The sequence below is a fragment of the Charadrius vociferus genome, unplaced genomic scaffold (assembly GCF_000708025.1).
Source record: "Charadrius vociferus isolate BGI_N301 unplaced genomic scaffold, ASM70802v2 scaffold87, whole genome shotgun sequence".
In the NCBI taxonomy this organism is placed as follows: Eukaryota; Metazoa; Chordata; class Aves; order Charadriiformes; family Charadriidae; genus Charadrius; species Charadrius vociferus.
The window spans coordinates 1843524-1856942 of record NW_009649314.1 but is presented as its reverse complement, the minus strand read 5'-3'; the positions used below and the strand labels follow the sequence as shown (position 1 = coordinate 1856942).

At 35.9% G+C, this 13419-nt stretch overlaps 1 protein-coding gene across 1 annotated transcript in view; it reads left to right on the top strand.

The window, feature by feature from the left end:
* Window positions 1–13419, top strand: part of CNTN5 (contactin 5) — a 251808-nt gene that overhangs the window by 180437 nt on the left and 57952 nt on the right. Inside the window, exon 12 of the mRNA XM_009889417.1 lies at window positions 585–760. Within this exon, the coding sequence (XP_009887719.1) occupies window positions 585–760 (176 nt within the window). The remainder of the gene's footprint in view (window positions 1–584; window positions 761–13419) is intronic.

Sequence of the window (13419 nt, the reverse complement as noted above, 5' to 3'; positions counted from 1 at the left end):
GAGAAAGACTTCCACCGAAGCCTAAGGTGCCCTTCCAGAGTCGCTTCACCACTCTAGTTGGAACTAGATGATCTTTAGGGTCCCTTCCAACTCTATCCATTCTACGATTCTAAAAGAATTAATATCCCTTTTAACATATTTTTGCTTTGGGAACTCACTTACCCCTACCTCTTTCTGCATGGGAATAAGCTTAGGATGAAAGTAGGAGTTGTATCTAAGCAAAGATAGTTTCTTAGAACAGTAATAATAATCAAATGACTGGGTTGCAGTTAATTTCTAAACCACATTATTTTCAGTTTTTTCTAAGACTAATAAAATTAATTACTCAATCCATCTCAAAAGTCGTATAAATTGTTGTTTAGGATCCCGAGTTATTGCTTCTATGAAACTGGTTGTAACTTCTGATCACCACTGTCATGTCCTAGTGTGCATGATGAATATATTTCAGTATTTGATGTTATGTATTTGAAACAAACATGAAATGTAAGCTCTGAGTAGACTAAGCAGAACTCAGTCATATTATTTTGGCCTTGCTCTATAGCTAGACTTCCATCTAAATGTTCCTAATCCTTCTCTATTTCAAGAACCTACAAGAATAGAGCTGACTCCTAAGAAGATAGAGTTAACGGTTGGAGAAAGCATTGTCCTCAGTTGCAAAGCCCTTCATGACAACACACTAGATGTCACTTTCTATTGGACACTCAATGGGCAGCCAATTGACTTTGAAAAAGAAGGTGGACACTTTGAAAGCATCAAGGCAGTAAGTGACCATGTGTTTGTCATCTGTGTGCTGCAAACTGATAGAAATTTGCACGCTTTTACCAAATTCTGACTAAATTGAAAGATAACTGATTTCACTAATGTTGGAAAGAAATGTTAGTTAGAGGAGGTGAAAACTGCAGGTCACTAGAATTACTGCAAGTAATTTAATCAGGAAAATATTAAATGCATACTTAAACATGCTATTATTAGTGAGGCATCTGATGATATTTGTGAGGGAACAAAAAGTAGTTTGTATCAAATCCTCCTTACATTCTTCTGCTGATTTTAATACAGAAAGAGTGCTGCTATAAACATTGATGTCTTTCTCACAGATGACATGGCTGTTGGAATGTCCTCACCTCCCAATATTTTTACTTGCCTAGCATATATTTTAATATCTGAATAGCAAGGGGTTTAGTTTATTTTCAAACCCCCCTGCATGAGGTAGGTTCTAGCTGTGCAACCCTTATTTAAGTCAATAAGAATCATATGGAAAAAATATGCATACCAATTTCAAATATTACCTTTTGATTCAAAACCAATTTAATATGATCAAATGGTATGATAAAGTAATTCAAACCTGTTCCATGTAAAATGGTTTGAACTTCTCTTAGTAGAAAGAAATCTCTTAATGTGAACAGGTTTGGGAATAGAATCTATAGTCATTTAACTCAATCTTGCCACTAATGAAATGTAAATCAAATGTCCATGCTATGTTAACAGTGAAAAATGAAGCTCACAAAGGTCAGGAAATTTTAAAAGTTAATGTATCTAATTTGAGTACAACGTAGCGATGTTAACTTTGCATTAAAAATCTTGTCAGTGGCAATCAATTTATCCTTCTGCTTGCCTTTATGGAAGACATACTATATTCACTTTTTGCTGTGTTGTTCTTTGTTTTGTTTTGTTGGTTTTTTTTTTAAATTTGGTTTTACTTCCATAACTTTTTAATTGAAAAACATTAGTAAGGTACATAGAAGGTGTGAAGGTTCTTAGCATACTTATATTCATCTGAGGAAGTACAATACTCAAAATCCAGCACTAAATATATAGGAAGTAAAACTATCATTCTTTTTTTTTTTAACTTCAAGGTTAAAACATTCTTTTATTCAAGGTGTCCCTGCCCATGGCAGGGGGTTTGGAACTAGGTGATCTTTAAGGTCCCCTCCAACCCAAACCATTCTATGGTTCTATGAAAACATCCTATGATTACAATTTAACTTCAAGTACTTTCTGAAATTTGAAATCTAAAATGTGTTACATGGTTCCTTCAGTGTGTTTCAGCATCTTCTGTGCTGAAGGGAATTTTTAATTGCTGGGAAAAAAAAACAGGCTAGGAAATTTCCAAAGTCTTTTCTCTTATCAAAGTAAAGCTAATTTAATATAATTTAATTGGTTTTATGAAAACAGGATTTTGTAGATCTTTTAACAAGGATTCTTCATTAATTTCATTTGTACCAGGGAAAGCCTTCAAACTGATAGAAGTAAGGCTTGTTCAAAGTGAGAACCTGGTAGATGACATACTGGGACTATTTTCTAGCAAACACTCATGCAAAACTCACTGAAATTACTGTTTCCTTTTATTGTTCTAACATGATTAAAATTTTGCTAAAACCAGCTATTTTAATATGAGTTTATGACTTCCTTTCTCATTGTGTTGCTAAAGAGCAACAACGCTACCTTACTAAGTGAAAATAGTATTAATCACTCATAATGGAGTCAATGCTCAATACTTTTTTACAAGCAGCTAACTTCAACAGATCAGGAAATAAAATCAGGCTAAAACAGAGGCATTGCATATTTTGCAAAATATTACAAAATTAGATCCTACCTTGTCACTGTTAAACCGGGGCTGAAATTGTGAAATACTATGCAACTCTAAAGAAAACTCTAAAGAGACACCAATATGAAGCATTAGACCCTGATATTTTCAGACTGGACTAGCTTCATTTGCCTTTACAAGATTGCTTACACAAGAGATGGTCTGGGCATGCTTCATTTACTTCTATTCCTAACTCTTTTAAATGTCAAGACATTTCTTTTCTGGTTTTCACTCTAAAAAGAGAATGGATGAGTAGGCTTGGATCAACTGGAAGAGGGCTGAAAATACCTATTAACACATTACAGGCAGGACAGGGGGGGAAACACTCCTTTTCAGAACAGAGATACCGAAACATGACCCTGTTAGGACAATCCTTACTGAAATTTTCTGAATGCTGTTGGAAACATAATATGACACATCCTTCTTCCTCTTTGAAAGTCGTAGTAAAAATATATGTAGATCTCCATTCACCAAAAGACATATCTTGATTTTTGCATTGTCCCAAAATGAAGATGAATATCAGTTGGGAGATGCAAAACTTGAAAGTAATGATTGTGGTGGTACAGCATTTTTTCTGCATTTTGACACAAAAAACTCTATACTTCCCATAACTACTCATTTGTGGAATGTTGTCAATTGTGTTTCATTATTGGTTCTCTTAAACACATAAGCATGTGAAATCAATCACAAGGATGAAAATGTATTTCTTTACTTCATTAAAACCTAAAGCATGACCAGGTACTAGAGGAAAGAAAGATAAAATAAAACTCTTCTGTTTTTCCTATCACGTAAGTTCCTTTAACCTATCCAGTTTCAAAGGAGTGATACACAGTGCAATAAAGACACAGGTTTAAGAGTACAGAAAAAAGGAACTTGAAAACTTGAGATCTGATCGAATTCTATCTGTATCCCTTATTTTCCATTTCTGAATGAAATATGTTTTAAAACTGCATGAGTTGATCATGAACAAAATGCTTTTTAATGCAGTACATTGAAGAAAAATAATGTCTTTTGTGTGCATGAAGTTATAGAATTATACATCCATTTTGTTTTGCACACACTGATAATTCATCAGATAAATAAAATGTTCAGTTTTGTCCGGCTTTTGTTTATTTGTTTGAAAGTCTGACAAATTGAAAATCATCTGAATGGGTTTTGTCAACAAGACCATTGTCAGCCTCTCACCAGTGGTTGCATTGCTCATATTTGTGGCAGAGCAAGGTGTTAAGTATGGTGAACATTCTGATGCTTAATGCAGTGTTACAAAAGCTATCACCAAAGTAACATTTATTTGGGCTGTAGATAAATTTCCACTTGCTAAAATTGTGTGCTCCCTAGCAATTGTAATTAAAAGGAAAAGGAAAGGCTTCTCTTAATAATACATATTGCTTTACCTGTTTTTAAATTATATCTGTAGCTTTTGCACCAAAAAAATAAGTGATATCATTTTTCATAATGAGAACTAATTTTTATACAAATTGAAGGCGGTTTTGCTATTATTTACTGAGCTATCAAGGATTTAGTACCTATAGCAATTTAGGTACTTCAGGGACTTGGCTGGCAAGAGGATAAGTGTGGTAAGGATGTCAAGCTGAGCGAAGTTGCGTATGGAGGGAATATTAAGGAAAAGAGACGGAACTCCATTGGAGTGACAGCTGCAGACTGCTCTCTAGGAAAGGAAAACATCCCAAATGTTGTGTATGCACAACTCCATGATACACTTGGTAGCAGAAGAGTAATGCAAAGGGTTACACATACCCAGAATCCTATGGCATTAGAAAAGTCTTACTTTGTCTACCAAAAGTTTCAATAACATTTTAGGGTCTGTGAGGGGTAATCTGTTTAATTAGTAGAAACAATTTTGCATGGAAGTCTGAATTGCCAAGATTTCCTTCTAGCGACACCAGTGAGCTCTTGAGCACAAAAAAATATAGACACGCTTGCTTTTATTTTCTGTCCTTTGTGCCAAATCCAGAAGTCCTGTTCAAAATTCTACTCAGAATTTTCTTTTCTAAGATCTCCACTGACCTTAATTTTGTCCTGGACGTATCCCTTTTCTAGCTAAAGACATCTTATTTTGCGAGTAGATTGTCACCCAGCTACCATCATTCTAACTCTGTGTTTGAAAGTTGATACTGTTTTTACGGCAGCCGGGCAAAGTGATTTATTGTGGTTATCCCCAGACTGGTAAGCAGCAGCATTGCTCTTAGAGTCCCTCACCTTGACCTGCATGAGTACCTTTCAGACTCAGGAAAGTGATTTAGTCTCAATATCTTCTTGGTCTTTGATCTTAACTGAAACTGCCACCGTGGGAAGCAATAAGCACAACTTGTCATGTTATATTTTGAAGTGGTCATTTTTTCACATGGAAGTGAATTGAAATCTACTTAGAAAAGGCCAGTAGATACAGACCAGACAATACATTAACTACTGTCTGGCACTGGAGACTTCAATCTGATAACTTAGAACCTGTGAGAGAGCATGACTTTGCACCTTTCCTTACATTTTCAAGTCTCTCCTTAGTTTGTTGTAGTACTTCAATCACATTTTAGAAGTTAAGATTAACATTTCCTAAGCATTTTCTAAATAGGCAGCACTAAGTTCTACACTACATGGAATCACTGAACGCAGCAGGCAGTTAATAATAATGTCTTTCCTCTTTATTGGACATAAAACCAAACAAGGCTAATTAAATAGGGGCTTTATTTAACACACTTCCTCCTCCCCACACTGAGGAAAACAGCAATAGTTGTCAAAAGTCTTGTAGAAGATACATGCTCTGTGCATGGAGCATTTCTGTTCAGGGTAGTGCTGCTATATCAACCCCATCGCTATCAATTTGTTTCACTTGTTGTCACAATACTTTCCTGGTGATGGAAGGGGTTGAACACAGCCATAACTGTCAACTCAGATCTCCAGATATTTCAGCCCTATGCTCATTACTGGGTTTTGCCCATTTGTCACGCTACAGCAGTTAAATACTTGAGAGATCAGAAGCAGTTTCAAAATAAAAAATTTATCTTGTCTTTTGATAACACAAATTTCTTGTAAACTAGGGAGTGTACAAAGTGGAATAAGGATTTCTAGTCAAAAAACTTTGAAATGTGTGTTTTGTGACCGGTAACTACAAACCAATATGTGAACACAATGAAGACCATGGTCTAACAATGGACGTTACCCTGTGTTGCTTCCAGGGTACAAACAGTGCCAGTGAACTGATTCCATTTACAGCCATGCCTGCACGCTGCGCTAGAATGGGACACTGAACGCTTCCTAGAATCAAACAAGTATGCAAACTGGTGTGCCCAAGGGCTTGTGGCTTTGGATACTAATAGAGAGTAAGGGAGAGAGATGATAAGTAACATCTCATCTATTTAATTTTACTTTGGAGGAGGGACATAACTGAGCATTTTGGGAAATGAGTCTCAACATTCCTGAATACCGGTTACTACAAAAAAATGATTATAATAAAAAAGTCATGAAATACAGTCCCATAATTTTTATGGTATATTCTGTTAAGGTATTTTGTATTTCCCCTATTTACAAGAAACACTCTGAAGAGAAAAACATTGGGATAAATAAAATGTATTTCATGACAGTCTGTTCTTTCCCCTGTTTACGTGCAACTGATGGATCATTTAACTGTGTGTTAATCCGGATTATAACAGCACATCCAATTGTTTGGACACCTGATCAATATCAGCCTTACTAACACTGAGGCCTTCCATTTGCAGCTCTGCTTTCTGTCTTTCCCTTGCAGCTCTGCAACCTTTCTCCTGAGCCGTTGTGGCAGTGTTTTCCAGAGCCTCCCTGGCAACATTTCTCCCTTGCAGCTCTTACACTGCTGATCTCCTGGTTTTGTTCCCGTGGCTTTGCACCTGCAAACCCCAATCCTGTTGTTATGGCGGGGTCTCACGGGAAGAAGCTCCCACTGGCTTGAAACTCACCCCTCTCTCCTGCCCCCTTTCTTTGTCTCTTCTTTTGTAAACCAAACCACAGTGTGCAGCGAAGTAGATAATGGGCATGTAAATACTTAATGAATATTATGCAACAATATACGTGCTCAGAAGCTTAACAATCAATCACTGTGTAACAATTGCTCTTAATTAACATATTCCAATCAACATTAACATATGGGAAGTTTGAGTAGGTCCCAAAGAAAAGGTTACAACGCTAGGGAGAAAAAAAAGACAAAAAAGGCTATCGTCTTCCTCATCACCACCTACTGCACTGGAGAGACCCTCAAGAGAAGAATACTCTTTCTGGCTGGCCACTAGGAAGAGTTTTCTGTTTTCCTTTTCTCTCTCTCTCTCCTCATTGCCTTTTTTATTTCTCCCCTAGGTAACTTTTTTTTTGCTAAAAATGATGTGTGCCATCATCTATGGACCCTTCAAATAAATCTCTGTTGACCTAAGGCTATCACAACACCCTTTGTGCAGCACATTAATGAAGTACCAATCAAGTGTCTACTCTTCATCCTTCCTGTTCTGATGTCTTCTCAACGTGGCACACTTGTCCCAGATGGGTTTTGCTTTCATTTCTATCATCTTCATCCATAATTATTACCACCCTTCCACTCAAATCATATGTGTAGCTCCGTGCTCTTCTTTTCCCTCTTTCTGCATCTTTATACAGGAGCAGAGGTACCCCATATTATTTGGTCTTTTCTCCATTTTTTCTCCTGGTAATAACAACTCTGATACAGAACACGAATTTAGCAACATGAGTGTAGTGGGCCTCTCTGTCCTGAAGCTTGCCATTTCATATCCCATCTTTTTTCTCATTCCTTCCCATTTTCAATACTTTTTCTGTGTTTTCTTTAATCCCTAGTTTTCACAAAACTATCCCAGTGCATTACATACTACCTGACATCTAATACTCATTTAACTTCGTCTCTTCCTCTGCCTTCTCTCAATAAAATGAATCAAACTCATTTGCAGCAACTCATGCTGCACTTTCAAGTCCTCCCTATCCACTCCCAACACCCCAGCACTCCCTGGCATCCACTCTATACCACCAACACTCAGCCAAAACAACTGTTTTCATTATTCTTGCTTTCTCCATGCAAACTACTCAAAAATACTGCCACTGGAATGGTCCACATCTCCCCTGGCTGATTCTTATGGATCCACAAACCTGAAAGCCTTGGAAACCATCTTTTTTACTTCTTATAGATGGGGAAAATGCAACCTGTGTATTATCAGGTATCCCTGTCAACCTGCATCAGCCTGGATACCACTATCCTACCATTAGTATACTACCACATACCATTAATCACAACAAAACCAGTAAAAATAATTTCATCTTCTTTGTTCTTAATGTGCTAATATGACTAAAAGACAGAACTCAGACTATAATTTTCCTATATCACTATATCAACAGAGAAATCTGCTGCTTTTTAACAGATTAAATATTTGCAATTTGTAAACATCATGAGCGGTAAACAGGCAAGCAGTTGATGCGTTCAAACCTGAGAATTTGCATGAAATGGCACTTAAATTTTCCTAAATGTATTATGAACAGAAGTTGACTTGAAGCCAACAATCCATCATAATGCACATATAAATTGTCAGCATAATTTAAATGAACTTCATTGTATTGTTATTTTTCACTTACCGTTGATGGTACAAAACTAACATTGCCATGAGGTTATTCTGTAAGATGATTAATTTGCTTCAGATAAATTCACCAAAAATAAACTCCATTGCTAATCAAATATGTCAAACAATCAAGATTCAACTGTGAAATCATTTTTCAATTTAATCATACTGAATTTCATTAATAAAGGCTATTTTGCTAAATCAAATAATGTATGAGTCAGGAATTCACCCGACTTGTGTGTTTTCTGTAAAAACACCCATATATTTTAAATAATCATTTGAGCTGAATAAGATAGCATTAAAAACCCAGGTCAGTCTTGTTTAGGATCAAATCTCAGTCTCATTTAATTATAGACCATTGTTTTACTATTTTCACTTTATACAGAATATGACCTTACAAAATGTTTAGGTACTTTACAAGATTTTTGTACCTCTCCAGCATTCTCTTCTGTATAGAAACCACTTAGTAGGAAAGCTTCTTCACCTCTCACTGTCAAGAGATTTAGATGGTGGCCAGCAAGCCTCGGTAGGCCCCTGTAGTCATAGTAAAGACATGACTTAAACACCCCTCAGGCTTTCATCATGAAAATTTTACTGCAGTGTTTGCCCACTCTTTTTTTCCCATTGATTTAAGCTTTCGTTGGATCATGATGACTTATAATAGCCTCACTACTCTTTTTAGACTTATTCTTCCCAAGAAGAGAGACAATTTTCACTGCACTTTATACAGGTTGAGTTTCCAACCTGGATCCTTGGTACAATAATAGGCAGCCTTTCTAGACCCCAGGCCTTTGCAGTGCAGAAGCTGAGAGCTGCGAGTCACCACGTCATCTCCATTGACTACCCAGTATTTTGAACTTCCTTGCCTTTTTGTCCTTTCTTCCAAGATAAATCAGCTACGTTCACAGAACTGCAGTTGGAGTGTGGAAGTACGACGATCAACGTGGAAAATGAGCAGCGTTAGAAACAGATTGAATAAAAACTAGGATTGATATAATGATAGATGAATGGTTGAAGGTTCGTAGGTTTCATATATATTTTCCACATATGATTCTGTAGTTTGAACATATGTGATAAACTGCTTAATAATCAAACCAATGTTTAATTTTTCCGTGGAAGACACAGGAGGAAGTAAACCAGAGACTTACTAGATGTTAAAAATGTGGTCTCTGGTGTAACTGCGAGCTCCGTTTCAAATGCAGGCAGATTATAGATTGTTCTTGTGTAAAGCCTTCAAAAGAAAAGGTTGGATACTGAAAGAAGCACCTTGGTTTAGAGATAAAAACTCGGCAAATGAATGGACAGATTAGCAGGGAGGTTTCCTAGCAACTGGCTCAAGATAATGAACTCGCTCTCACAGGAAGAATAAGTGTAATTCTCTTCATTTGAAGAACCATATGTAAAAGTTACTTTACTGCAAAGCAACTCACAACCTCTTAGGATTTATGAAACGGAAAGGAAAAAATCCACTTGCAGCTTCCTCTCTCTGGGGGTGTGGGATGGCTGAAGAGATATTCATTCACCATCAGTAAGTTCTCTGCAAGTTAGCTGGTTTTTTCTTTTCCCCTCTGCCAATCCCCAGCATTAGGGCAATGGGCACAAAACACAACTCCAACACGGTGATTCTCATTAGGCAAAGTATGCATATTATCCTTGGAGCCTTTTTGAGTTTGGGGAACTATCTCCACATCAAAAGCAAATGATGGGTGGCACCGATTCGTGTGAAAAACTATTTCAAGCAATACCTTACAGGTAAAGCTAATTAGATACACTGCAGGCACAACTATGACCTCAGATAACACGCCATGCTGGAGCAGAGAGAACAATAGATTGACACAACACTCAGCACTGGAGCTGCCCAGAGCCTGGTGAATGGGACACTCGGGAGCATAATATGAATTATACAATAATTTTTTGTCCTAGAGAGAACCATTAGTCATGACAGATAGCATCAATAACTTTATTATTTATTCACTGCTTAATGAAGACCAGTGTTACAGTAGATTCACAGCTGATACTGGCCTTGAAGGTTACATTTAGTTTTCCTTAAAATCATTAGAAGTTGGCTGTTAAACCTATCTGTTTTGGTTTGGTTTTGGGGGTTTTTTTAAGCCTTAGCTTCAGTAGAGTACAAGTTATATTTCACATAGTAGAAGTTTGTACTTAACAATTATAAACACTTTTGATACTTGGCTAAATGGGTAATATATGATATTCAGAACAGCAAGGAATATAGATTTTTCTAATAAAATGCTGTTTTGACATAGTGCACTTATTGCAAAATATGCTCTGTCACAGAAGGACATAAAATTAGTGGAATAAAAAGCAGCTTTTAAAAATGTGCACTTAATAAAATCAAAATTTACATGTAGACAAAGAAATTTAAACACCACTAATTTCAGCATTTAATAATGTTGGGACCACACAGCTGCTGATACACCGGACTGTTCTAACTCATGTTAGTCCAGAGGAGAGATCTTTCTACGCTGTTTGCATCCTTGTCACCCAGTTTTTGTCTTCCCCAAAGGGGAGGGTATGTCTCTGCTTTTGCCTGAAGTATTATGTCTTTTTCCAGTGAGAGAAGACTAAAAGCAGAAGACAAAGTTTCTGACCTTAGATACTTTTCCTAAGGGAGTTTCTGTTGCGTTCCGACTTAGCGTTTTGTTTTTTTTAAACTGTGTTGTAATCACTCAACTTTAAGCAGCAGCTGCAATGACATCATGTGAAGATTTTCTTAAGATTTGGGAGTCCAACACATCAGTTTAACCCCCCCTGGCCCCTATTGAACTTTTCATTAAAGTATAAACTGATCAACAAAATAATCCATCTTCCGAGACTTGGAAGAACCTGTAAAATTCATAAAGACCGCTTTATAAATATAACTGAACAGCAAATAATATAGTATTTTTTAGCGGTCCTTGTCAAACGTAGCTCCTACTTATCTAAATGGAAGCTAAAACCTCTCATTATTACCCATGATCAAGAATCTAATGTCTGGGCATATATTCCTCTGTATTAAACACAGTGAGTTTAATTTCTTTCCACTCGCACATTCTAAGCAGTGCTGGCTGCACATCCTGTTATGCTGTAATAAATGTAGGTGTTTCATGGGGATCTATTGTACTGCATCGCTCCCCACTTACAGCAATGATTCTTTCAATTGCTGCTTGTCTGCCCAGTTACACAGGTGTGCAGATGAAATACACATATTTTTCCTAGTAAGAATATTAGGGTTCACACAGTCATGAACCCTCTGGAAGTTAGAGTGACAGCCAAGATTTTTAACAGCTCCTGAGCAATGAAACCAGGCAGTGGCTATCCATTGCGCTTTTCCTCCCACTTAACAACAAAACACACATTAAATGTAAATTACTTTCAAGAGAGGACAAACGTGGACTGATTCTGGTTTTATCCTTCTAATAGCTAAGGCTTTGCAGCAGAATCACTAATCATCTTGAGCAACCCAGGTTTCAATGGCTAGTAAATGCTGCTGTGCTAGATAACTTAAAAAATTTGTATCCTGAGGTTGACTCCTGGTAGGAGTGTGTGCTCTTCTTTTGCATTTAGAGCTGCAGAGTACTCAGATATTCTTTCCCACTGCTGTGATTTCCGATATGCCAGAGCAAGAATATAGGAATTGCATTGTAGCCTGATTGGTGTGAGCGCATTCCCTCCAGCAATGTCATTAATGAGGCCACTTCAGAAGGCAAAACACTCCCAGTTGTATTCACACATAGATCTACAGGGTTATCAAGCTATAGATCGTGCCCACATTCACTTTGGTCTCAGAAGCAACCTTGATGTCCCACGTTTTTTTTCCTTCTTTGCATGTGAATATGCTTCAGTAAAGATTTTGCCTTGGTGCTACATGGAATATTAGGACCTGTTCAGTTCCAAAAATGCAAATGAAGAGATGATTGGCTGAAGAAGGTATGCCAAGATGCACTGAAAAGGAATCCTTCTGCCTAGAAAGAAAAAAACTAAATTATAGAAGATTGGAACTTGGAACCAATCCTATTTCATCTTGTATTTAATGGCCTTGGCATAAGATATAAAAGTATGCAAATGACAATTGTATGGTACAAAATTGGATTTATTACCAATACAGCAGATGATGAAAATAACACATGGGAACAGACAAGAAATGTAATACTTCAAAGCACAAGGTCATGCACATATGGACAACTGGTTATAAAGTGAGAGCTCATAACTTGCAAATGATTGAGAAGGATAAAGATCTGAGTGCAACTACCTGAGCACAGAATAAATGTGTGCCAAAAAAACCCAGGCAAATATGAATCTAGGTGGAGTCAGTGACATATTTCCAACCCAGCTACAGAAGCATCAACATGTACACCCCCAGTGATACTTTATTTTGAATGCAGGGTACATTTCTAGTCATTCAGGATCAAAATGACTCAAATTAGAACCACTGAATAGGAATATTACGACAAAGGAAACACGTAATTCAAGGAAAGGCTGTCAATCTTTGCTTAGTTAGCAAAGTAAATAAAATCTGAGAAAGGAAATGCCTGCAGACAATAAATGTTTCTTAAAGGGAAACATTGAGAAGGTGCATAAGAACACTTGTACATAATATGTAAAATCCGATAATATATATTTATCTTATTTTATTTTATTTATTATATGATAATATATTACATTATTTGTAGCAACCAATTATTAATAATATTTATATATATCGTGCAATATATGATATGGGAAATATAATTTAATATAAAAATATAGAATATATTATATAATGTATTATATTTATTACATTACATTATCTCATATTATATTATATTATTGTATAAAATGTACTATACATGATATATTTTATATATGTATAGTATTGTATAAACTCAGATAATATGATAATGAATAGTGCAATAATATAATAGTGGTTTATATAATAAAACTATATTATATTATTATATATTATAAATTATATATTGTTGCTCATTTTATTATTAACATTATAAAATATACACTATATATTTTATAAGTGTAATAGTTATATATTATATCACATAATTATAACCTAAATATTAATCATATTTAATCTGTAATATGTTATACAAACTCTATATTAATGTTGAAAAAACAACATGTTAGGTTCACATATTGTACAAAGGAGCAATGATAAGCATGTTTGGAGATATTTGCAGGATATTCTGTCTATCTTGGATTAATATGTTAAAATTATTTCTATTTGACTCTTAAAAGAAAAAA